At 38.3% G+C, this 25,980-nt stretch overlaps 2 protein-coding genes and 1 long non-coding RNA gene across 3 annotated transcripts; 2 read left to right on the forward strand and 1 right to left on the reverse strand.

Annotated features, from left to right (window-relative positions):
• LOC148848204 (uncharacterized) lies at positions 1-25,957 on the forward strand. Its single transcript, XM_088949887.1, has 2 exons — positions 1-428; positions 25,619-25,957. The coding sequence occupies exon 1, from the start codon at positions 183-185 to the stop codon at positions 390-392; it is 210 nt and encodes a 69-aa protein (XP_088806013.1). The 5' UTR covers positions 1-182; the 3' UTR covers positions 393-428; positions 25,619-25,957.
• LOC148848205 (uncharacterized) lies at positions 10,537-11,570 on the reverse strand. The gene is made up of 2 exons (XR_016100778.1): positions 11,207-11,570; positions 10,537-10,905 (listed from the first exon to the last, which is right to left on the reverse strand). It is a non-coding gene; the product is annotated as an uncharacterized LOC148848205 (long non-coding RNA).
• On the forward strand, positions 12,438-25,837 carry LOC148848206 (uncharacterized). Its single transcript, XM_088949886.1, has 2 exons — positions 12,438-12,784; positions 25,619-25,837. Exon 1 carries the CDS (start codon positions 12,578-12,580, stop codon positions 12,749-12,751), a length of 174 nt encoding a protein of 57 aa, XP_088806012.1. The 5' UTR covers positions 12,438-12,577; the 3' UTR covers positions 12,752-12,784; positions 25,619-25,837.
• Positions 25,958-25,980: the final 23 nt, after the last annotated feature.

Raw genomic sequence — 25,980 nt, forward strand, 5'->3', positions numbered from 1 at the left:
GCAGCCTTACAATATCCGTTCCGTTGCCAACTTGCGTCTTGCCATCCGCCCATCCCTACTTTGTATCACGTATCCCGCCCATCCGATTCAATCTGAAACCCTACAGAGGTTCAATCCTAACGTATCTCAATTCTCACTTATTCAGTATTAATAATCCGTGTTCTTTACTGCGCGTGTTTGTGATGTCAACAACGGTCATTGAGGGAGTTGTCGACGAAATGGGGATAATGAGGAGCAGTTTCTTCTTCATAATGGGGACCTTGTGTGGGGTATACGTTGCTCAGAATTATAATGTTCCAAACTTAGCGAAGCTCGTCAACACGGGGCTTTTGATAGCAAAGCACATTGAAGAAACGTACAGGAAGCCGAGGAAGAGAGACGATGACAATTAGTTACAACAGAGATGCTTGAGGGAAATCAACAACCAGGTTTTCTTTCATTTTCTGTTTTCTCGACCAGTGGTCTTCAGATATCAATGGTTTTGTATCATCATCATCCATGCATTATCAATGGTTTTGCACAAGGTAAAAAACAGAAAAATAATAATTGATTGGAGTTAATTGACGGGGCTACTCTCAGTTTCCAGTAGAAATATGGGTTAATTCCTTCTTATTGGTTATTACTTCTAATTTCAAATCACACATTCGCGTTTTTTCCTGTCTGTATGAGGGAATGCTGTTGACCTCTCAAATGAATTGAAATTGAGTGGTGTTGGAGGAAAACCGCTGTGTGCAACTGCGCATTTTGTTATTATTTCTTGTTAGTAATGATACTCTTCCCGGTAATGTCGTTTAAGCATCATTGTTAATGAAAACTCTAGTTTGAGTCGTCACTCTATAATTACCTTAGAATTTTTAAAACAATGTGCCTAATATGACATTCATTCATGGTGTTAAATACTAAACAAGAAGGGCCTCCCAACCCAGTATTTCTCTATTGGGCATCATCACTAGGAACACGGAATTCAGCCAACAAATTGTCAAAATAATAAAACTTATCTAATATAATCTATGAACATAGGACAAACATTTAAAAGGAAATTTTGAAGGATCACCACATATTTGCACACATGGGCATACATAGAGAAATTTAAAAACATTAATGGAAGATGTGGATCATAATTTTGCTGCTTGTCAATGTATTTATTAATATACACCCCACACTATTTGTTGTTCTTATCTATTTCTGTAGCCGAGTTAACATCTGATGTGAATTGCTTTCTCTCCGGGTAAATTTGTTTTACATTCTCTAAACAGAGGGATATCTTGACATATCTTACTCAAACTGCAATAATTATTCTTTATTTTATATTTTTTATTTCTGTGCTCATTATTACAGAGATGCTTGGTTTAAATCTTGTTTTCTTTATAATGGAATTTGTGATATTAATAGGTAGATGCTTAATGCTCCGTATATGTCTTTGATATATCTGACTTTGTATATTTGCCATTTTCTTTTTAGGGAACCCATTTTTTTTATTAAATAATATATAAAAATGTTTAAAACTGAAATTTGAAAAAAATACTAAAAAAAGGCATATGGTTTAAAGTACCGATACACATCTGCCGATAAACAAAGGTGTATTGATACTTTTAACCAAGGTCATGGCATAAAGATGAATACTGTTTTTTTTTTTGTTTTTTTTTTTTTTTTTTTTTTTTTTTTTTTTTTTTTTTTTATAGATCAGTTAATTGGGCTTCTAGTGTTGTGCAGTCTGGGCATTTATCATGAGGTGTAAATCTTGTTATCATTTTCTATGCAAGAACTTTGACTGTATTTATCCTGTGATATAATTGCCAGATTATTACCACGGACTAGAATCTCAGTTCCATAGGGGTCATTGCTTGATTTAATGGTTAAATTTCAGATTGACTAGCATGAGGATGCAGATTTGAGTCTGAGAGCAGCCAGTTTGTGCTAAAAATGCCAGAGGGTTAGGTTCATATCCATTCCATCCCTCCCAAGACCCTGTATAGATTGGATCTGCATTGGGTAATGGCCTCTACCATAACCTTAGTTCCATATCCAAATTCAATCTGAGCTAATACTGAGATGAACCTGCTACAAAAGAGCCAAGTTATACATGATTTCAACTTTAAATAAGCTATTGTAGGACCTTAGTGAATTTCCATTACAAATTATAAGCAGAAAAAGGAAAATTTCCATTTTAAAGTTGAGGAATTCCATTTCCCTGCAAATGGTAGATCTCTAATTGCTTTTATTGCAAGCAACTCTCATGCTTAGTATATTATAAACATATAAATTCCATTGTATGTTGCAAGTTTAGTTCATATTTTGGCTGGCTGAAAAAAAAAACCCCATTACACACAGTTGGTCCCTTTTTTTTTGCATGAAGTTGCTGCTCAAATAAACTCACATTCTCATGCTTGCCAATGCCAGCCTGAAATTTTACCACGGCACCAAGCAATGGCCCTTTGGGCTGGATGCAGCATGGTTATAAAGTAGTTGAATCAGGTTTATTAATTTTTTACTCTTTATCTCTCTTTGTGCTACGTATTTTCTTTCTTGCTAAGTACTCCTCAATTGCTTTATTTCCAGATTTTTTGGTTCCTTTTTTCTTTTCCAATATGTATTTAGATTTTTTTTTTTGGTCTTTGATTCCTACAGATATCAAAATTTAATTGAATTATAGGATATTCTTGTGTCAGGTGATGGCACCTATGACTCTTGTGGATCCTCTTATATATATGAGCCAGTTCTGTAATTTGGAAAAGAAACAACCATGATGTCAGGCCCCAAGAGATACCATTCACCTTAATAGTGTGACTCAAAACCCAATCTATTAAGCTTGGTCTAACTAACCAAATGACTAAATGAAACCGAATGACATGAACAACATGCCCTATTACAAAGTAACTAGATTTGGAGGATATAAGTCTCTTGTTTGGCAAATGCCTTTGCGCTTTAATATGTAGTTTTTCACCTCTGGATCATTTCTGGGTGAAATGCAAAGGAACATCTGATTGCATGAGTTATAGCATCTAGTTGGCTTTAAAGAACATGGTTTATTTAGTGCATCAGAAATTTGGGTAACAGGGCTCCATAAAAAATCAAGTCAATTTATATTTTTATAATATACTTATTTGTTACAGCCCCACTTCATCAAATGAATCCTTCCATCATGCCATGCTTTTGTACTCGGTTTTCTTTTTCTTTTGTTGATGATCCCTCATCACCTTTATCACTGTATCTGCCATTTAACTTTTAATGAATTTATTTTTTATTTATCTTCAAAAAGTAAATGCTTTTGGTGGGCATGAATCAGAACTTGTAATTCTTCATGCACAGGATGTGGTTTCTATAATTACATCCTTCAGTACATGGTATAATGTTTGGTCCTAATTCCTAAATATGGAGACTGCTTCCATATCTACTTATGCATCATAGATGTAGCAAGGACTGAAAGATCTAGAAAAGATTTCTTTCAATGTAACTTACTATCATGTTGGTGATTTTTTTCATAAAATTTACTCAGATATTTAAAAGAATTTGAGGAAATTGGGAAAATATTAGAAAGATAATGGATTTCTTAATGAATTTTCAGGAATGGATTTTTAGGGTGGAAAATGGAATGTGGTGGAGGCTGTTAGGTGCTAAGTTTGGTGTTTCTGGTGGCTGTTGGACTTTGCATAATCCCCTTCCCTCCTATGGCTGCTCTATTTGAAAGGGGGTGTTATAGTTTTACAGCTCCTTCTCCAAAGGATTAGGCTATAATGCGGGTGATGGAGGGAGGTTAAGGTTTTGGCCGAATAGCTGGTGCAATGAGAAGCCCTCTTGCTGAACAATCCCCAAATTAGGCTATAATGTGGGCGCTTGCAGAAAGTAGAGATGTGTCAGTAGCATCCTCTTAATAAACTCTGGGTGGGAGTGTGGTCTTGTCTCCTAGTTTTTGCTCAAATTTCCCAGGCTTGGGAGATGCAGGGTATGGTTGAGCTTTTGCAGCTGCTGAGAAACCAAAATGTAAGGCTAGGTCAAGAAGACACTTGGAGATGGAAATGGAAAAACAATGGGTTGTTCTGGGTTAAATCCTTTGAGAGAAATCTTAGAAGCCCATACCATTTCTCACGTAAACTGATTTGGCTACAGATTCTTTCTAAGTGGGCTTTCTTGTGTGTTTTTTTGGTAGTAAATAAAAAAGAAAGTTTTATTAAAGAAATAAATAGAAACACAAACGCAAACAGGTGACAAAATATTACACGAAATATATCAAATCCCAAGATCCACCATTGAATCCCTTCAAACCCTTTTTGAAACAAACTTTTCTTTCCCAGCCCTTACAAGCATCTAAATCAGATTCACTACCAAAACCCCATAAAATACAAAACCCAGTCATACCCTCCTGTGATTCCAAGCCAACAAATGACCCCACCATCTTTCTCCATTCAGAACTCCCCACTAAAGCTTTCTTAGTTCAACGGATCTCTCTCTTCCAATTCATGTAATATTTTTTCTTGCAAATTCTTCTCCTCCTAAAAAATGTAACCCTAAAATCTTGCTTACTTGGACTTCAGTTTCCACTATTTTCTCCAAGTCCATAGTTCCTTCTTTCTTACCCGATCAATAATCTCTTCCTCATCATTATCTTCCCCTTCTGCATATTCTTCCTCTCTTTCCATCTTATCCTCTTGTACCTAATTTTCTACTAACAAAACATCTTCTTTTGGAGTTCCAAAAGTTAGTTCCAAATTCCCAATACCCAGTATCCACTTATTTTTCCAAAGAGTTTGAACTACTGCTATTTTTAGGCAGTTGCTGATTTCTAGCTTTGACTTTGGTTTTCACCTCCTTTCTCTTGTAGATCCTCTTGAATTTACTGCAAAAACCAACCTCTACAAGACCCTCCTTCAATTGGTGGAAGACTTTGGTAATGTGAAGTAGTTGACCATTACTTGAAACTTTGGATTTTTTTCAAGTACCTTACATTTAGATGATCTTTACTAATAAACTTGTATTCCTCTTCCTTCCTAAATCTACCCCAACTTTCCAATATACACTTGCATAACATAAGCAGAGTCTCTCATCTCTTATTGCAAAAATTTTCATGATCCATGATTCTCTCTTTCCCACTTTTTCCCCAACTCACTGCCATCCTTCTCAAAGGCAAAATAATCAATTTCCAAATCAGAAACACAATGATCGTTTTCTAAAATGCCCACCTTTTGTATAATTCCTAATGTCTCAACTAATTCCACTTGCCCTTCCAATTCCCAGCCTTCACATGAACAAAATTGCTGAGTGGCAGTTTCTTCTGGTATTGAAAACTGATCACTTTCTCCTAAAGACTCTAAGAGTTTGGTCAGCTTCTCCGGTCCGACCGTCCAGTCCGGTCCGATATTGGAAGCAGTGACTCTAGGTTTAGTGGGGGCTTTAGGTGATTTTCCAAAATGTGTAGGGTCCTAATTGAAGATGTGCAGGGGGGTTTTGTAATGAAAGGGCAAGTCTAAGGGGTGAGATGTGTAGGATTCAAGGGTTGAAGTTAAAACTTAAGATGTTAGGGTTCATCTCAAACAACGAGATTGCCCGAATTGGAATCTTTGTAAATGAAAGGGTAAAATGGGGAATTTTGTAAAAAAAATTTCTAAGGGGGTTCTAAGTGTCTAAAAAGGGGAATGGTGGGGTTTGATGGCCTTGGGGAGTGTGTCAGAGTGAGAAATCATGATTTGGAGTGTGTCAAGTAGTAGGGGTTGTTGAATCGAGTTTTTTCCTAATAGAAGGGTAAAATGGTAATTTTGGGTCTAAGAATGGAGGAGGGTTTATCCGGGTGTCTAAGAAGGTGATGACGTGATCTAGGTGTATCAAAGGATGTACCGCAATGCAGATCTTGAAATGGAAGAGTAGCAGCCAATCAGAGCCCTCAATTTGGAATCTTTATAGATGAGGGGAAAAATGGTGATTTTAAGGCTTGAGGTTCAATGGGTCGATGATCGAGAGGTTTTGATGGGTTTGGAGGTGCCAGATGATGTGTGATGATGGATTTTGAAATTGGGGCGTACCGGGCGATGAGGATGATCTATTTGGGATCTTTTTAAGCTAAGGATAAAATGGTTATTTAGGGTATGAAATGTGATGAATCATCGATCATGAGGTTTGGATGGGGTTTACAGGTGTTAGATGATGGACCTTGAATTTGGGGTATATTGGGCGATGAGGATGGTTCATTTGGAATCTTTTTAAACCAAGGGTAAAATGGTCATTTTAGGGTTTGAAATGTGATGGATCGTTGATCGGGAGGTTTTGATGGGGTTTGGAGGTTCAGATGACGTGTGATGAATCTTGAATTTGGGGTGTATCGGTCGATGAGGATGGTATTTTTTCTCAAAATCATAAGCTAGAACGTGAGAAGATTGGGGAGTGCCATGAAAAGAAGGGTAATAAAGGACTTGGTTCGAAAGGAAAAGACAAATATGGTGATGTTAAGTTGGGTGGTGGTGTTGTCATGGGGAGGTTTTGGTGGACTAATTATAATGTGGAGGAACAAAGGTTTGGAATCTTTAGAAGAGTTAATTGCCAAATTTCAGTGTTTATTAAGTTCAAGAATGTGGGGGATGGATTCACTTGGGTGCTATCGAATATCTATGGGTCGGTTAGGTATAGAGAAAGTGGCCAATTGTAACAGGAGCTTTATGATATTAGAGGTCTATGGGATGGGCCTTAGTGTCTAGGAGGAGACTTTAATGTGATAAGATTTACAAATGAGACAATCAATCCCAATCAGGTGTTTTCCACTGCATGGGAAGGTTTATGAGTTTATCAAGGATTAACCCAAAAGAAATTCCGACTCAATAGACCCTTTTCATTTGGTCCAACTTACAAGCCTCCCCTATTTGTTCAAAGCTAGATAAGTTTGTATTTAATGTAGCTTGGGAGGACTACTAGGGAGGGTTGATGGCGAGGCCTTGCTTAGAGTTACCTACTCCTTATAAATTTGAAATCATGTGGCTTATCCATCTGGATTTTACTAGTAGAGTCAAAATCGTTCGAACGGTTAATCGGCCGATTCAACGGTTTTGAGGGAAAAAGCAATTTTGGAGGAAAATGGAAGAGACCAGTTCTCGGTTTTTCCGGTTCGACCGTCCAGTCTGGTCCGATTTTGAAAACAATGATTCTAGGTTTAGTGGGGGCTTTATGTGATTTTCCAAAATATGTAGGGTCCTAATTGAAGATGTGCAGGGGGTGTTTGTAATGAAAGGGCAAGTCTAAGGGGTGAGATGTGTAGGATTCAAGGGTTGAAGTTAAAACTTAAGATGTTAGGGTTCATCTCAAACAACGAGATCGCCCGGATTGGAATCTTCGTAGATGAAGGGGTAAAATGGGGAATTTTGTAACAAAATTTTCTAAGGGGGTTCTAAGGTGTCCGAAAAGGGGAGTGATGGGGTTTGATGCCCTCGGGGAGTGTGTCAGAGTGAGAAATCGTGATTTGGAGTGTGTCGAGCAGTGGGGGTTGTTGAATCGGGAATTTTCTTCATAGAAGGGTAAAATGGTAATTTTGGGTCTAAGAATGGAGGAGGATTTATCCGGGTGTCTAAGAAGGTGATGACGTCATCTAGGTGTATCAAAGGGTGTACCACAATGCAGATCTTGAAATGGGAGAGTAGCAGCCAATCAGAGCCCTAAATTTGGAATCTTCATAGATGAAGGGTAAAATGGTAATTTTAAGGCTTGAGGTTCAATGGGTCGATGATCGAGAGGTTTTGATGGGGTTTGGAGGTGCCGGATGATGAGTGATGATGGATTTTGAATTTAGGGCGTACCGAGCGATGAGGATGATCTATTTGGAATCTTTTTAAGCTAAGGATAAAATGGTCATTTAGGGTATGAAATGTGATGAATCATCGATCAGGAGGTTTTGATGGGGTTTACAGGTGTTAGATGATGTGTGATGATGGACCTTGAATTTGGGGTGTATTGGGTGATGAGGATGGTTCATTTGGAATCTTTTTAAGCCAAGGGTAAAATGGTCATTTTAGGGTTTAAAATGTGATGGATCGTTGATCGAGAGGTTTTGATGGGGTTTGGAGGTGTCAGATGATGTGTGATGATGGATCTTGAATTTGGGGTGTATCGGTCGATGATGATAGTTCATTTGGAATCTTTGTAAGCCAAGAGTAAAATGGTAATTTCAGTTTTAAAATGTGATGGATCATCGATCAGGAGGTTTTCATGGGATTTGGAGATGTCGGATAATGTGTAATGATTGATATCTTTGATTTGGAGAGTAACGACCAATGAGGATTGTCGATTTAGAATCTTTTTTTGATAAAGGGAAAAATGGGTATTTTGAGGTCTGAAGTTGGGTGTATGGTTGATCAAGAAGTGGATGGAGGTTTCAGGGTCTTGGATGGAGTATGTCGATGAAGATCTCGGATTAGGAGAGTGGCGGCTAATAAGGATTATCGGTTTGGGATCTTTTTGGATGAAGGGCAAAGCGGTCATTTTTGGGTATGAAATCTGGTGGTTAGTCGATCAGGGGTCTGATGGATGTTTTAGGAAGATTTGAGTGTCTTAGGAGAGCTGTCGTGATGGAGATCTAGGATTTTGAGAGTAGCAACCGATAAGAACAGTCGATTTAGAATCTTTTTATATTGGTGGTAAAATGGGTATTCCTGGGCCTAAATTTTGGTAAATTTTAAAGGTTCTAAATGATGTGTCTCGATGAAGATCTTTGATTTTGGGGAGTAGCAACCGATAAAGATTGTCGTTTTGGAATCTCTTTTAATGAAGGGTAAAATTGTCATTTTTGGATATAAAATCTGGTGGATGGTCAACCAGGGGTCTGATGGAGGTTTGAAGAAGATTTGAGTGTCTTGGGTGAGCTGTCGTGATGGAGATCTAAGATTTTGACAATAGCGACTGATAAGAACAGCTGGTTTGGAATCTTTTTGGATAAGGGGTAAAATGGTCATTTTTGGGTCTGAAATTTGGGCTGTGGGTATCTTGGGGTATGTGGGGTCTAATGAAAGTGCGCAATGGCTTTAGAGTTGTGGGAACCATGAGGATCAAAGTTATGAGTATTTTGGCCAATGAGGGGGCTTGAAATGGAATCTTAGGTTGATGTATGGGTAAATAAAGGAATTTTAAGTTTGTATTTGGTGGAGTGGCATGGATTTGAATTATGTGGCTGTTGTGAGGGTTTGATCATATTGGGGACTTGTGGATCCTAGGCTTTTCATTTGAGAAGTGTCGTAGTGTAAGATGTGTCAAAATGGAATCTCTAATGGATGAACGATGAGATCAAAGAATTTATGGCTGAAATTTGGTGTGATTGGTTGTTTAAAGGTTTGGTTTCATGTGATGGTGTCTGATTGAGTAACGGGTATGGTGATGTGGTATAATCAGGACCATTGAAAGGGAATCTTATGGATTGAACGGTGGATTTGAGGGTATTTTAGTTAAAATTTGGTTTCCTAGGGTTTTGGCATATTCCAAGGATGTTGGTAAGGTCTGGTCATGCATTTAGAATGTGAAAAGTGGATTAGAGAGGGGACCGAGCAAAAATTGGGTGTTGACACTCGGTGAGGTGCTGCTTGCCTGACCTTTTCAAGGTTTGAGTGGGAATTGATTGTAGCTGTTGTTGAGTGGACTTTGTGGTCAAAAAGGAATGGGAAGGTTTTTTGTAATCTTAGTATGGTTGAAGATGATCTGGTTTCTTTCTAATTGTGGGCTTCATTGTAATTTTATTGTTTCCTTAGGGGAGAGTTAAGAGAGTTTACTTCTCCCTTCTTTTGTACTTATTTGTAGTCCTACTCGGGTATCCTGCTTATGCCCCTGCAAGCTTTATTTACTTTTATCTTTGGTTAATAAAACTGCTTATCTTTTCTCAAAACAATCAGGAAATGTAAATTGTAAAAAGAGACATGGTTATACACTCAGTGCCTAAAAAATAACAATCCATTATATACAACGAGCAATGGAAGATAAAAAATCTTGTAGGGATTTTTAGTGTTCAGTCTACCTCAGACTTGGGATATTATTTTCCCAAATGTATTTATGCCTAGCCCCCCCTATAAACACCATCGCCCCCATTGAATTTGGCATCTTTCCCCCTCAATATTGACCCAAACTGTAGGATTGAATTATGAATTCTGAGATGGATTGAACGATAAAAACCCTTATCTTGTATAGGTGTTGATTGGTAGGTCTAATGTTTTCTTTTGATGAATGAACTAGAAGGTCTAATTATTGTGTTACAAAATGAGTATCCTACCAAATATAACTCTCATATCCTAAGTTCCCAACTCCTTCACTTTGAAGTTATTTATAATATCTATCTTGAATTGTGAGGCCATATTAATTATTACTATGATTTTTATAGTAAAAATAACTATATTATTAAAAGTTAAAAGACTAAATTGGTGTTTATTCCTCTTACTGGTGTTCTTTGCAAAGTCATAGGCTCAAATGTTAGAGGAAGGTTTATGTCCAGTACATCACCTAAGGCTGTGTTTGGAAATGATGCAAAGGGAGTGTAAATCCCGGTTCATGGTAAATTTGCACTTTGGTTCACTTTTGCCTGTGTTTGGAAACATTACATTTATACATTGACAAATGTCAGACCAATGCATTTTTACATTGATAATAAGATGTAAAAGTACATCAATAAAAAAGAAGTAATTTGTATTCAAATGGGCTTTTGATAAAAAAAAAGTATATGTTTTATTGGAATTCACGTTTTCATCCATTACAGCTAAATCTACTTGGTAAAAAGGTAAATTTATCTGTGCAAAACCAACCAAATTTTGCAATTTATATAAACCATTTTACACTCTACATATTTGTATTCACACTTATTTGCATCGTTTCCAATTCTAAATGACTTCTCTCAATTTGATTGGCCAAATATGTCCTCATTATATAGCTCTCCTCTTTTTGATTTGTCCCATATACCTATTATAGGGGTGAGCATTTGGCTTTTTCAGTTCAAAACTGAATCGAAAAAATCGATTTAACTGTATGACAAATCGAACCGAAATTGAAATATTTGAAAATCGAATAATCTAAACCGAATTTTGTTTGGTTATTTCGATTAAAATCGAAATTCATGGAAAAGGTTTCGGATTTTTTATGAGAAATTTTTTAACTTTTGAACACAGATTCCATAAAAATAAAAAATAAGAAAAAAAATTTCGAATAAATTCATGGAAAAGGCTTCAGATTCAATATTAGTAGAAGAAGAAGAAGAAATTACCTGTTGTAAGCCTGTAACCGGAGGTGAAAGAAGAAGAACGACGGCAAGTTAGCAGTGGAGGCTCGACACTCGACGGCAGCCAGCGCGGTGGTGCAGGTGTAGTTTAGGAATGACGGCAAGAAAAAGAAGAACAACGGGTGACGCCGACGGCAACTGGAGGTGCAGAACGATTGAGGAAGGGGCGGAAGAGCAGAAATCTGGGACTCTGGTCTCTGGAAAACGCTTAGCGGCTTAGTCTTTGACGCCCGCGCAGGCTTTCAGCCTTTCACTCTTTTAGATTGAGGAAAACGAAGAGTCGAAGAGTGAAAGTGTGAAACTGTGAAAGACTCTTTCGAACTTTCACTCTTCTAGACTTTTACGTAATGCTTATTTTGGAAATTTGGCAAATAGCCAAATTCGTTTTAATTTATTAAATATTAATATAAAATTATAAAGTATAATATAAATAATATTAAAAATATATAGTTATAGAATTAAATCGATTTTTTCGGTTAACCGATTTATCATATGATAATCAAAACTAAAATACAAATAAATTGAATAACAAAACTGAATCCGATTGAAAAATTAATTAGGCCAAACCGATTAAACTAAAATCGAATTTTCGATTTTAACCGAATTATGCTCATCCCTAATGGGTTATGAATTTTCCGTGAAACTTATGTTGCTTGGAGTGGTTTGAGAAAATAGGGAGATGGTAGTTGGAGTGATTGTAGGATCATATTTTATATCTTGATATCGTTATTACGTTTATTCAATTTTCTTTTTGAAAATGCAATGTGTTAATTACATTACTGATAAAGTAATAAACTAATAATACATCTTATTTTTTTGGTAGAAAAACTAATAATACATCGGAGATTCAGAATAGGAACCTTAGACCTTAGTTATGCATCAAATTTAACTGGGCATCAAGACCGGACCTGGCTCACTATGATAACGGGCCTTCACATTCTGCCCCAACCCATTTGGTCTAGGCCTCGCTTGACTGTTAAATATTAGCCCGTTATGCTTAAAAAGTTGAATCATGTGGGTTTCGGCAAAACCAAGTTAGACGATCAGAGACACAGGACTCGGCAGAGCACATCCAATACCGGAAGTCTGAACTAATATTAGTTCAAAGTCAAAGAAAGCATAATGGTGAAATACAAAGGATTCCGAGCCCGGGTTACGAGCGAACGATCTTGATCAGTTTCATGGATCAGGCTACTGGTCAGTTACTCGGTTTTGGTCGGCTAAAAGGTTCTTGAGCAGTTTGGGTTCGCACTGACGAATTCAAGGGAAGACTAGCGACACTGCATCTTCAGCAGTCAGGATCCATTGGGTGTCGCGATAGGTTGATTCTTAGAGAGGAGTAGTTGCTTGTATGATATGGGCATAATCAAGAGCAGTTTCTCGTTCTTGGTGGGCATGGCGTGTGGGGTATACATTGCCCAGAACTACAACGTTCCCAACATAAAGAAGGTCACCCACACAGGGCTCTTGAAGGCCAAGCAAATCGAAGAAACCTATCGGAAGCCAAAGAAGAGAAACGACGATAATTAGTTGCCATTTGACGTTTTAGGAGCTAAAAACCAGGTTTCTTCTTCTTTTCATTTCCCCCTTTCGAGGCTTTATCTTGAGGGTTCTGTATCAGTAAATGATAGCAAGAGGTGTATATCTATTCTGATTTCCAGTTGTCAGTCGTGACTAGAGATCAAAATTGGTTGAGATTTCATGAAATTTACGTTCAACTTAAAAATGGAAATATGGATTATTTTTCTGTCTTGCTTCTGATTTTCTAATTGAAATGAAAACGACTTCGTCCGTAGCCTGCTCCAATTGATACATCACAGGGAAATTCTTAAGGAATCCTCATTTGTTGAAAATAATCATATCAGTTGAGCTAATGAGTTAGTATTTACCATCTAGAAGTGAAAGTAAGGGGCCTTTTGATTGGTTTTTGACTGGACAATCTCGGGCTGGCGAGCGTGGATGTTAGGTCCGTACCGAGAATCCAGTCCACCCATCCCAGGTGGCCAAGACCCCGTATAGCCGGGACCAGCATCGGGTAATGACTGTTTATCTAGAAACTTATATTGAGCTTTGACATTAAATATATTTTAATTTTGATTCCCTTTTTTACGATGAAACTGAAACAGATTAGTGAAATTTATGAAATTTTGGCGGAACTTCATTTTAGGAAGTGTCTGATATGAGGCTTTGGCATGTAGGTTTTGCATATTCTCCTTTCCCTTTCGGGGAAAGATGCATCCTGTACAGGTTAGAGCCAGTTGTGGTGTAAATCATGTTGATGTTTTGATATTTACATTTTCTGCATTTGATAATTTCTTGTGGTTTATTTATGAGTTGAGCCTGTAATTGTGTGCTAGGGCTTGAGATTCTTTTTCCACATTGGCTCTTTGTTGGTTTTTGCCCTTCCAACTACAGAATATCTCATGGCCAAAGGCCTGGTTTGGAAGTAGTTGATCTATCTAGAATATTTCTTGAAACTGATGCCGTGATCCCCTCCTATTCATATTTCATCTTCACTTTTATTACCTTTCTTCGCGGTCTTACTCTCTTGCTCAAGACCTGCAGGCTTAGGCCATTCATGGGGACTGAGATCTTTTCTCTTCTCTAAGGTTGTGTTAACTTTGATAGAAAATAAGAGAGAAACCGAAAGTCGAGGGAAGGCTCTTAATGGATTTTTTGGTATTCCATAAGAACATGCACTTAACTATCTGCACCTCTCTTATTTCTTTAGATCAAATGTAGCCTAAGGTTTCAGGTTTTTCTCTCATATAGATAGTTAGATGTGCAGATGCCCATTATTGTGTGTGTCTCCCAAGTGATAGGATAGTTGAGAGATTCTTTTCCTTTTTTTGATAGATGTGTGAGAGATTCTTGGTAAATATCTATTCTCATTCTATGACAAGTAGTTGGTAAAACTATTACTCCTGGTTTTAGGGTAAACTCCAAAACCTCCCTGAAGTTGGGGGCTGTGTCACTTCACTACCTCAACTATCAAAAGTTGCAGACCCCCTCCCCCAAAACTTTTACAAGTGTATCGAATAACCTCCTTCTTTAGCCTTCTCTCAGAAAAATGGATGGTAAAAGGTCATGTGTGCACCATGTGATGTATTAAATATTTTTAAATATCCAAATTACCCCTATGGTATAGAACTGGCATGTTGATGAGAATGATGAGGCCTCTGTCTTCCAATGGTATTCTGTAATGATTGCTGTTTCTTGCCATTTGAGAAGGAAACAGGTTCTTAGCCTCTTCTCGTTGTTACCACTCTCAACAATAAAGCCAACAATTAATCTTTCTTACATTCTCTGAACAACACCGACGGAAAAAAACTTTTAGAACCTAGATTTGTTTCTATTCTCCATGGCTGCAATGATTTCAACCAGATCAGGCAAGTTCATGCTTGCCTCATTTGGCAAGGTCTCATTTAGTTCTCACTTGGCCAAGCTCATCTGGATGCTTTACTAAATTTTATTTATCCAGGAATCCTTACCCCCCATCTCCTTTTTGATCAGGTCCAACACCTGAATCCATTTCTTTAGATGGTGCTTATTCATGGCTACTCTCTCCACAGTTCCTTCACTGAGTTAATATTTGCTCTACAAGTGCATGAGAAGGGAAGGTACAGGCCCTGTATTTTTCACTTTCTCAGCCCTCTTTAAGGCTTGTGCTGTACCCTTGATGTCAACCTGGGTGGAAAATACATTGCCAAACTATTTTGATTGGTAGGTTTGAGTCAGATCTTTATTGATGCAACACAATGTATATATCTAGAATGTAGCTGCTGAATATTTGATGAGATGCCTGTTATGTAGTCTCATGGATGCTGTCGAATGTTGCTCGAGCAAAAAGTGGGTATATGGAAGCAGTTGCAGAGTTGTTTGATGATTTTCCTGAGAAAGACATGCTGGCATGGGCGGAAATTGTCACAGGTTATGCCCAAAATTGAAGGCCAAAGGTAGCACTAAGGTTGTTCGAAAAAATGCAGTATGTAGGTGCATAAACAGATTAAGTCACATTGTGGATGCCTTTTGAGCTTGTGCCCAACTGGGTGCATTGAAGTATGCTAGTTGGGTTTGGGATATTCCTTAGCATGCAGAATTAGGACCTCCTTGGAATGTTGTCAATGGGTATCCTTTGATAGATATATACTGCAAAAGTGGGGCATTGATGGATGCATATCAATGTTTTTGAAGGAATGACTAAGTGGAGTGCATTCTGTTATACTGCAATGATGTGGGGTTTGCAGTTGATGGACAGGCTGTTCCATCAATAGATTGTTCTCTGAGATGACAGAGATAGAGATAAAGCCAAATGGGTTTACATTTATTAGGGTGCTTACTGCATGTAGTAGCCTGCATTGATGATGGAGCAAGGGCATTATTTATTTTCAAGTTTGAAGGAAGCTTATGGGATTCAACCATCTGAAGACCACTACCTGTCCATGGTAGACATTCTTCGTTGCACCGGACATCTGGTAGAAGCTCACAGTTGAGCACTATGGAGGTATGTACTAACAGGGTTAATTCTGTCATTTTCCCTTTGCTGTTAACATCACTTGGGAATGTTCACAGGGGTATCTGTAACTTTTCATAGTTTAGGTAGTAAAGTGACCCCCTCCCCTGGTGGTCATTGGAGTTTACCCTTTAACCTATGGTATTTAGTCCTTTTATCTGTTTGGCCCATGCATGCCTTTGTTATGCACCTGAAGTTTAGGGTTAGTATGATCATCATATTCATCACTTTGAGTTTTGAAACTTGCTAACAGCATGAAATCTACTTTCACAAAGGCCCCTTGACAAGTTGTTGATCAGATTTTAATAGCCAATGAATGTGTAGATTACAAAAAGAGAAAAGGAGAAAGGGTCTGATCTGTAAACTTGACTTAGAAAAGGCTTATAATTTGGTGGATTGGGATTTCTTGCCAGAAGTGTTGAAGAATAGAGGTTTTGGGGAGAGATGGTGTAAGTGGATGAAGGGTTGTATTACCTCTTGTCACTTTTCAATCTTAGTGAATGAAGTAGCTAGGGACTTCTTTCCTGCAAAGAGGGGCCTTAGACAAGGAGACCCTTTGTCACCTTTCTTTTTCACCTTAGTAGTGGATGTCCTAAGTTTCTTGATTTATAGGGCTGATTCAAGAAATCTACTGAAAGGATGGAGATTTGGGAGGCAACAAGTGATTGTCACTCACCTACAATTTGCGGATGATATCATTCTCTTTTGTGAAGGGGAAATCGAGGAGATGGATAATTTGAGATTGCTGGTGATGCATTTTGAGAGAGTCTCTAATCTGAAAATCAATTGGAACAAGAGTTGTGTAGCAGGGGTGAATTTATGGGATGATGAAGTGCAATTGGTGGCTAGAGCTTTAGGTTGTGAGGTAAGTGGTTGGCCTCTGGTATATTTAGGTCTGCCCCTGGGGGGAAATCCTAGAACAGAATTTTTGGTATTGGTTTTAGAAAGATTCACTAAGAAGCTAGTAGAGTGGAAGAGAAATTATATCTCACTAGGGGGTAGAATCACTTTAATCAAGTCCACTTTAGCCAACATTCCGGTGTATTTTTTATCTACCTTTAAGCTTCTTGCCAAGGTTGCCAATAAGTTAGAAAAGCTCATGAGAGATTTTCTATGAGAACCAGGTGACTCAAAAAAGGACCATTTAGTGAAGTGGGAAGTAGTTTCTAGGAAAAAGGAAGCAGGAGGTCTAGGCATTGGTAGTATCAAATTAAGAAATGTAGCTTTGTTAGGAAAATGGTTGTGGGGATTTCCTTTGGAGCAAGACAGTTTGTGGCACTTGGTGGTGGAAAGTATTAATGGGATGGCAACGAATGGATGGGATGCTGGCATTGACCCTAGGGCTTCTCATTTCTCCACTTGGAAAGCAATTGCTAGAGTCTTGTCTTCCTTTCTGCCTTTCATCAGATTTGATGTGTGTTCAGGTAATAAAATTTTGTTTTGGGAGGACTTTTGGCTTGGGAGCACTCCCTTAAGGATAAATTCCTAGTAACGTATTCTCTTTCCCTAAATAAATTCAAAACCATCTCCTCACTTCGTGTGTCTGAGGGGACTTGGGATTTGGGTTTGAGAAGAGGGCTGAGGGATTCAAGATTGGCTTCTGCAAATGAGTTATTCACTGTGTTGAATTCAGCTTTCCTAGATCTTTCCTACCTGGATAGTAGAATTTGGAAAGAGTCATCTTCAAGGACTTTCTCTTGTTCATCTTTCTTCAACGTCGTAGTCCGGTCTTCTTTTGTGTCTGTCTCTTTTCTTGCTAAAGAAATTTGGTATTCTCCTATGCTGCCAAAAGCTAGGGCCTTTTGCTGGGAAGTGGCTCTTCAAAAGATCAATACTACGAATGTACTTCAAAGAAAAAGGCCAGACTGGAGCCTTTCCCCACATGTTTGTTACCCTTGCTTAAGAAATGGTGAGACGACGACTCATCTTTTGATTTCTTGTCCTTTTGCATATTATTTGTGGAATTGGTTCTCTTCTTTGTTTGGTTACAGATGGAACCCCCCTTGGGTGTGCTGAACCTTTTTTACTCTATGGTCAATTTGGGAAGAGAATAATAATAGGATTTTCCTAGGGCAAGAAAAATCCAAGGAAGCACTTGTGGAGGTTGTCACCATCAAGGTTATGCACTGGATGAAAGTACATCATCTCTTCAAGGATTTCTCCTCAGTGGACTTAATTAGAAATTGGAGTGTTATAGCTATATCCTCGCCTTCCTCCTCTGTGGTACAAGATTGTTGGGTACCACCACCTCAGTTCAAGGTGAAGCTAAACTTTGATGGAAGCTCCTTGGGTAATCCGAGTCAGTCAGGAGTTGGGGTTGTGTACAGAAACAAGGAAAAGTCTTGGCCCTTTACTTGGGTCAAATTGGGGTGGGAGATTCATTAAGGGCAGAAGTAATGACCTTACTTCAAGGTTTGAAACTGGCGAAACAATGGGGCATGCAGCAATTAGAAGTGGAAGGAGACTCCAAGCTGGTAATAGGGTGGATGCAAACTAGAAACCTGGGAGTGTGGTCTCTTAGACAGCCTCTAAGAGAGATTATTAGCTTAGCAAGGGAGATTAGGGTGCACTTTAATTGGGTAAGAAGGTCAGCAAATGGAATGGCTGACACTTTAGCTAAGCAAGGAGTTACTAGGGAGGCTTTGTTTTGGGCCTCTTTGTAAGTTTTTGATTTTCTTTTTCTATCCATTTTGTGGGTGGTAAGCCTGTAATCTTTTCAATTATCTAATGAAAGTTACCATTTCCTATAAAAAAAAACCAGCATGAAATCTACTGCATACAATTTGCCTGAAGTCATCCTTCAAATGCTTGGCATCTAAGAAGCACTGAGGTAGATAATAAGGTTTAGTCTTTTGTGGGGTAGCTCTTTTAGGCCTGTGGTTATATGATGAGCTTCAGCTTTCTTTTGAGATATACATCTCTGGCACCGTCATGCACCAAAATTAAGCACTTATACCTACCTCTTTTGTCTTTTTGCATACCATTTGATTATTTCATACTGAACTAGCTGGTGAGATATCTTTGCATTTGATGTAGAGGCTGCTGCACTTAATTATGAAGAAACATGTGATAAATCTAAAAGGATCAAGAAAGTGAAGCATTCTTGTGCTTGAATTTTGCTATTTTCTTGTTTTATTTTTGTTTTGATTATTTTCTAGGTTGTTTCTCAGTCAGTTAATGATTTCTAGTGGATATTATTGTTAGGAAGAGTCTTACAGGGTATATAGCTATTTGATAAGGTTATTTTTGGGTTTTCCATACTATTTTGGGACAGGGATATTTTTGTAAATTCAGGATTTTCTTGGCTGCCAACCTAAACAGCACTCCTATATAAGAAGTAAGAACATTATTAGCTGCTGTTCAAAAAATAAAAAAGGAGGATGGTCAATTACAGGGTATGTAGCTGTTTTTTCTCTTCACTTTATTTTCCGTCTTTCTCTTGAATTTCTCAAATCATTTGGATGATTTTTGCTGTAAAAATCACTAGAACATATCTGCTAGACCAGTTCTTTTGCATTAGGTGGTTTTAGAGCCTGAGTTTACTCTCAAACATGGCCCACAACAATGCTTCCAATGATGGATTTGAGATTCTCTCAGCCATCAAAGAGTAACAAAAGCAACAAGCTGCATCCTTTCAAGGTTTAGAAGCTGCCATTAGGCAGTTGACTGAAGCAATCACTAGGACTAATCTTCAGACGCCTAGTATAACCCCAACCCAAGAAGAAACTAGGGGTTTTCCTGCTGTACCAGCAAGGAGAGTTGATCTAGGGAATCAGTTTCAGCCACGAGTGGTGGTCCAGCCCCAAGAACAACCACATTTCCAAGCCCCAGCCTTTGATTTTAGTGACGAAGAGGAAGATTTTGAAGATGAAAATCAGGATATGGGAAGGACAATTAATGCTAGATGGCCACCTAGAAGAAAGAATAATGGTGATAGGGATTACAAGATGAAGATTGAGTTGCCGACTTTCAATGGACAGTTGCATATTGAAGATTTCCTAGATTGGATTCATGAGGTGGAGAAATTCTTTGATCTTGTCGAGACAGTAGAAAATAAGAAAGTGAAATTGGTCTCTTATAAGCCTAAAGGGGGAGCTGCTGCGTAGTGGGTAGGGGACTAGGGGTGGATTTGAGTCGAGCCAAGCTGAATATATCTATTTGAGCTCGGTTTGCCAAAAAACTATGGGGCTTGAGTTTGATTCGAGCTAGAGACTTGAGTTTGAGTTCGACTTGATTCGAAAGCTCGTAAGTTTGAGCTCGCTCGAGTTCAATTGTGAGCCAAGCTTCTGATAAAAATAAAAATTAAGAATTATAAAAACTAGTTATTGGTATACATATAAAACAGAGTTTTATGAGGTTCAAGTTCGGGTCAATTAGCAAAAGAGCCTATATATTGGGCTTGATCTTGGCTTGAAACTTGGTTTAGACAGAGCTGGGTCGAGTTTTTCATGAGTTGAGCTTGAATAGCTTGTAAAAAGCTCAATTTGTGTCCATCCCTATTGGTGGGATCAAGTTTATATGGAGAGAGTTAGAGCTGAAAAAGCAACCTATTAGGACATGGCCATGAATGAAGCAGTTACATTGAGCTCAATTCCTTCCACATGATTATGACTAATACTTCTTCCAACAATACCGACGTTGTGTGCAAGGTACACGTGGGGTTAGGGAGTATGCATTTGAATTTTTCAGGCTTTCAGTTCGTAATGAGTTGGCTGAAATTCCATCAGAAAAGGCTGCTCGGTTTATTGAGGCTCTCAAACCAATCATAGAAGAAAGAGTTGTGGCCCAAGATGTGTGGGATTTGAATGTGGCCATACGTTTAGCTATAAAGGCTGGAAGACATCTTGAATGATATCCAATTAGACACCAAGCTTTGGGAAGAAACTACTTGGGTGGCTCCAAGGAGAAGAGGAGGGATGGTAGTCCTATATCTTTGAACAAAGAAAAGTATCGAGGCTGCTTCAGGGGATGGAGGTTAACTTCAAATGGGCGAGAAGGGATGCCAATGTACTTGCTGACACTCTTGCTAAACAAGGGGTGGGAAGGGATAGTTTGTTATGGGCTGTTTTGTAATAGCTTCTTTCTTTGGGGAGGGCTAAGAGGGTTTATCTCTCTCGTTGTTGTTCTTGTACCCATTTCCCCCCTCCTAATTAATGAAATTGGTTCTGTTATTGATCAAGAAAAAAAAGGAACTGCTTAGGTGAGACATCTAGGGTTCAAACTACTTTTGAGAAGGGGAAAAAGGTTGTTTGGAAGTACCAACACTCTCCCTTGAATGCTTCTTCCAAGGTTGGAATGCCCACTGCTTCATTGGATGACACTTTCTAACAAAAGAATCAGCTTAGAGGGCAAATCAATTCAGCCTCAAACACAACAAGATCAACCTGTCCAGCAAGGTAATCAACCTAGAAACAACAATCTTTATGGGGAATAAATGCTATAGGTGTAGGGGAAGTGCTCACACTTCTAGCTCTTGCCCCCAACCATGCACCAGAGGAGTAAATATGATTGAACAAGTTGGAAATAGCTCAGGTTTTCAATGTCAAAATGAAGAACCTATTGTTGATGAAGAGGTTATGAGGGATGATGTTCATTGGGATTTTGCAGAAGAGAGATCTGTTGGTGTGGTTAAGCGCATTCTTCATGCAACTAAGCATTCAATACTTGACACACAAGAGAAGATCTTCAAGACACAATGTAAAATAAAAAGATATGGTGTGTGACTTAATTATTGACAGTGGGGCAGAAGTGAATGTCATTGTCAAATCAATTATAGAGCACTTGGGCTTGCCAACCAGACCTAGCACCGATCCCTTCATTGCTGGTTTGGTGAAGAGGATTCAGCCAGAAAAGGCTTCACGACAGTGCAAGGTAGCTTTCTCTATTGGTAATGTATATTTTGATGAATTACTATGTGGCGGGAGAGTTAAGAGCGATTATCTCTCCTTTTTTTGTAATTATTTTTAGTCTTAATGAAAGTCTTGAGTTATTGGTAAAAAAATATTGATGTTAGCCACCTTATTTTGGGAAGACCTTAGCAATTCTGTATGGTGTCACTCATAGGGGCAAGGTTAATCTTTATATTTTCACTAAAGACAAACAAAATATTGTTCTTGCACTTTAGGGAATGAACAACCCATAGTTTCTCAAGTGGAGGGGTGTACCTTCTTACTCAAAGATTCTTGGAGGAATCTAAAGAGATTGGGCAGATCTATGCTATTGTTGCCAAGGGTAATGGTTCCCACCTATTGGTGTACCCGATGCCATGAAACCATTATTTGAAGAATATAAAAAAGTGTTTTCCTTGAGGTATTACCTAATAGATTGCCTCTTATGAGGGAAATACAACATGCTTCAAATTTGCCATTTTATAGAATGAGTCCTAGGGATCATGAAATACTCCAAGGGCAAGTAGATAAACTTCTAAGGAATGATGCAAATCAGTAATAGCCCATGTGCTGTTCCAACCTTACACCAAAGAAGGATGGGAGTTGGAGGATGTGTGTGGACAGTAGTAGGGCCATTCATAAAATAATCGTCCAATATCAGTTTCCGATCCCTAGGCTGGATGATATGTTAGATATGGTTAACAATGTTTTCTAATGTTGATTTGAAGAGTGGTTATCATCAAATTAGAATCTGCCTTCGAGATGAATGGAAAACGGCTTTCAAGACAAAAGAAGGGTTGTATGAGTGTAAAGTTATGCCCTTTGGACTTTCCAATGCCCCTAGCACGTTCATGCGGTTGATGAACCATGCTTTTAAGCAATTGATTGGCAAGTGTATGTTAGTATATTTTGATGACATAACACCTACAACATTTGCAAGAAGTATTTGAGATTCTCCATCAAAATGAGTTTTGTGCCAACCTTAAGAAGTGCAGTTTTTAAGGCCATTAGAGACTGGCCTACACCTAAAAATGTACATGAGGTGCACTCTTTCCATGGTTTGGCTGCTTTCCACAAGCGATTTGTATGACATTTCAGCAGCATGGTTAGTCCTATTACCAATTGCTTGAAAAAGGGTAGTTTAATGGACATCAGAGGTAGAAAAGGCATTACAATTGATAAAAGGAGAAGCTAACCAAAGCTCATGTACTTGCTTTGCCCAACTTTGATAAGTTATTTGAGGTGGAATGTGATGCTTCTGTGATAGGTATAGGTGTTGTACTATCTCAGGAGAATTGACCTGTGGCTTTCTATAGTGAAAAGTTATCCACCTATGAGCAAGAGCTATATGCAACAGTGTAGGCTTTGAAGCATTGGAAGCGTTATTTGGTCCAAAGGGAGTTTGTTTTGTATACTGATCATCGATCTTTGAAGTATATTAATAACATGAACACTACTAACCTTCGTACAAGAGTTTACTTTTACTCTCAGGCATAAATTATGGGAACAGAATAAATTAGTAGATGCTTTGAATAGGAGGGTTCTTTTGATGAAGACATTGTAGGGAGAAGTCATAGCGTTTGAATGCCTAAAAGAACTCTATGCTACGTATGAAGATTTCTAGGTTGAATGGATGATGATTTTGTCTTGCATGATGATTTTCTCTTTCTAGGAACTCAATTATGCATTCCTAGAGGATCCTTGAGGGAGAAAATCATTAGAGAATTGCATTATGGGGGTTATTTGGGCAGAGGCAAGACCATTGAAGTGGTGGAGGAGCATTATTATTGGCCACATCTTAGGAGGGATGCTTGGAGGTTCCTGTGTTTGCTTGACATCTAAGGGGCCTTCCCAAAACACTGGGTTGTACATGCCATTACCTACTCCAGAGGGTCCTTGGGAGGATCTTTCCATGGTCATTGTGCTTGGGTTGCCTAGAACACAGAGGCAACATGATATAGTGTTTGTAGTAGTGGCTCACTTCTTGAAGATGGCTCATTTTGTTCCTTGAATGAAGACAGTTGATGCAACACATGTAGCCATCCTATTGTTTGGAGAAGTGGTTAGACTACATGGCCATCCAAAGTCTATTACCTTGGATTGTCACACAAATTTCCGTAGTCTTGACTCTTGAGGACTTTATGGCTGTGGTTTGACTCTGAGCTACATTTTAGTAGCACTTGTCATCCTCAAACCGATGGTCAGACAGAGGGGTGAATAGGACTTTTTGGTAATATGATACACAATCTATCTAGTGGGAAGTCTAAACAATGGGATTTAGCTCTTGCACAAGCAAAATTTGCTTATAATAACATGGTGAACATATCTACTAGCAAATATCCATTTGAGATTGTGTTTGGATGCACTCCTAGACATACTTAAGACTTGGTGTCATTTCCAAAATTGCTAGGATATAGTGTTGTGGTGGAGCACTTTGCTGACAAGATCATATCTATTCATGAAGAAGTAAAGAAACTCCTAGAAGAGGCCAATGGCAAGTAAAGGAAGCAACCGATCCGAAAGGCGATCAAAATTTTTCCAAGAGGACGAAGTAATGGTGTTTCTAAGAAAGGACCGGTTCCCTATAGGGCAATACAAGAAGTTGCAGCCAAAAAAGATTGGACCCTACAAGATCACGAAGAAGATTAAAAACAATGCTATGTTCTAGACCTTCCTACTTCCATGAACTGATGAACATATCTAGAACTTTCAAATTTTGCTGATTTCTTTGATTACCATCCACCCATCTCCAAACAAGACTCGAGGGCGAGTGGGGGACTGATGTAGAGGCTTGAATTTAAAAGGAACAAGAAAGATGTGACAAATCTAAAAGGAACAAGAAAGTGAAGCATTCTCAAGCTTGAATTTAGCTATTCTTATTTTAATTTTTGTTTTGATAATTTCCTAGGTTGTCTTAGTCAGTTAATGGTTTCTAGTGGATTATTATTGTTAAAAGAGTCTTACAGGGTATGTAGCTATTAGATAAGGTTATTCTTAGGTTTTCCTTACTATTTTGGGATAGGGGTATTTTTTTGTAATTTCAGGGTTTTCTTGGCTGTAGACCTAAACAGAATCCCTATATAAGAAAAAATAAAGGAGAATAGAATAGATCTTTTCTTTCTTTATTTCTCTTGAATTTTTCAAACAGTTTGGGTGATTTTTTGCTGTAAAAATCACTAGAGTAGATCTGCTAGACCTGTTCTCCTGAATTAGCATTTGAGCGGTCATTTGTGGAGATTGATTCCACAAAGAGAATAAGGTTTTGGCTGGTGCTGACTTTTGTGAAGTATTGATGTCATCATGTCACTGGTGGTGCTGATCATTGGGCTGAATATTTTTCAAATAAAACTGTTTTCTTAGAAGCATCGGGAGTTAGGATGGGTAAACCACAACAGTGCAACTTGAAGGTCAATTGGCCATAGAGTTGTTTTAGACCTTATTAAAAAAAGTGAGGCGGTGCAATAATCTATGCTTATTCCAGGGGGATTCTTGATGAATGTTATTAAAGAAGGTTTTGGCTGGTGCTGACCTTTGTGGAGTATAGATGTCACCGGTGGTGCTGATCATTGGGCTGAATATTTTTCAAATAAAATTGTTTCCTTAGAAGCATCAGGAGTTAGGATAGGTAAACCACAAATAAAATCGTTTTTCAAATAAAATTGTTTCCTCATCTTTCTACTCAACCAAGACTGACGCTGAACTCACCTGTGCTGAAACAAAAAAACCTAATTTTATATGTGATGGAGGGGAATTACAAGGGTTGTGCCTACTTAAATGGTACTCCTTATAAACATATGCCATTTGTACTCAACCGACAGTACAACCCACCCAAACTGAAACATGACGTGTAACTATTACATAGGGTAGAAAGGAATAGGGATTCTGCTTGAACAACATACATGTGCAGATGATAAATTTCCATGTAATAAGCTGCTTGAAATCGGTTTAAGTCTCTTTATTCCTAAACTAATCCTATTTAAGGATTTGAACTTATAGGGCTGTCAGACTCGGATTGGATGGAGAAGTAGAAAGCTCGTTGGGCCATGGTTTATCAGTTAACCAGATCGTCACACTTGGACCATCAAACCATCAAAGAATCGGGACCTTGAAAGGTGGCTGGCTCACCAGTCCACCTATCTGTATAATCACCTATATAATTATACATTTGGACTGCAGGAACACTGTTCAATGACAACTTTTTCTTTTGATAGTTAACTGAGATGGTGTGTTTTTTTTGGAGCAATGACTCCAGCTCGGTGCCATGTGGTTGTTTAACAGAAAAATGCTAAATTTATTGTTTGGTTGGGCTGTTTATCATATAAACATTTTCCCCTATTTACGCGAGAGCCATTTATAAA

The sequence above is a fragment of the Nelumbo lutea genome, chromosome 6 (genome assembly GCF_056320005.1).
Source record: "Nelumbo lutea isolate HS-2025 chromosome 6, American lotus-T2T, whole genome shotgun sequence".
Lineage (NCBI taxonomy): Eukaryota > Viridiplantae > Streptophyta > Magnoliopsida > Proteales > Nelumbonaceae > Nelumbo > Nelumbo lutea.

What these genes read in the sequence shown, in the direction of transcription:
- LOC148848206 (XM_088949886.1), top strand. Translation starts at nt 12,578, where the DNA reads ATGGGCATAATCAAGAGCAGTTTCTCGTTCTTGGTGGGCATGGCGTGT.
- LOC148848204 (XM_088949887.1), top strand. Translation starts at nt 183, where the DNA reads ATGTCAACAACGGTCATTGAGGGAGTTGTCGACGAAATGGGGATAATG.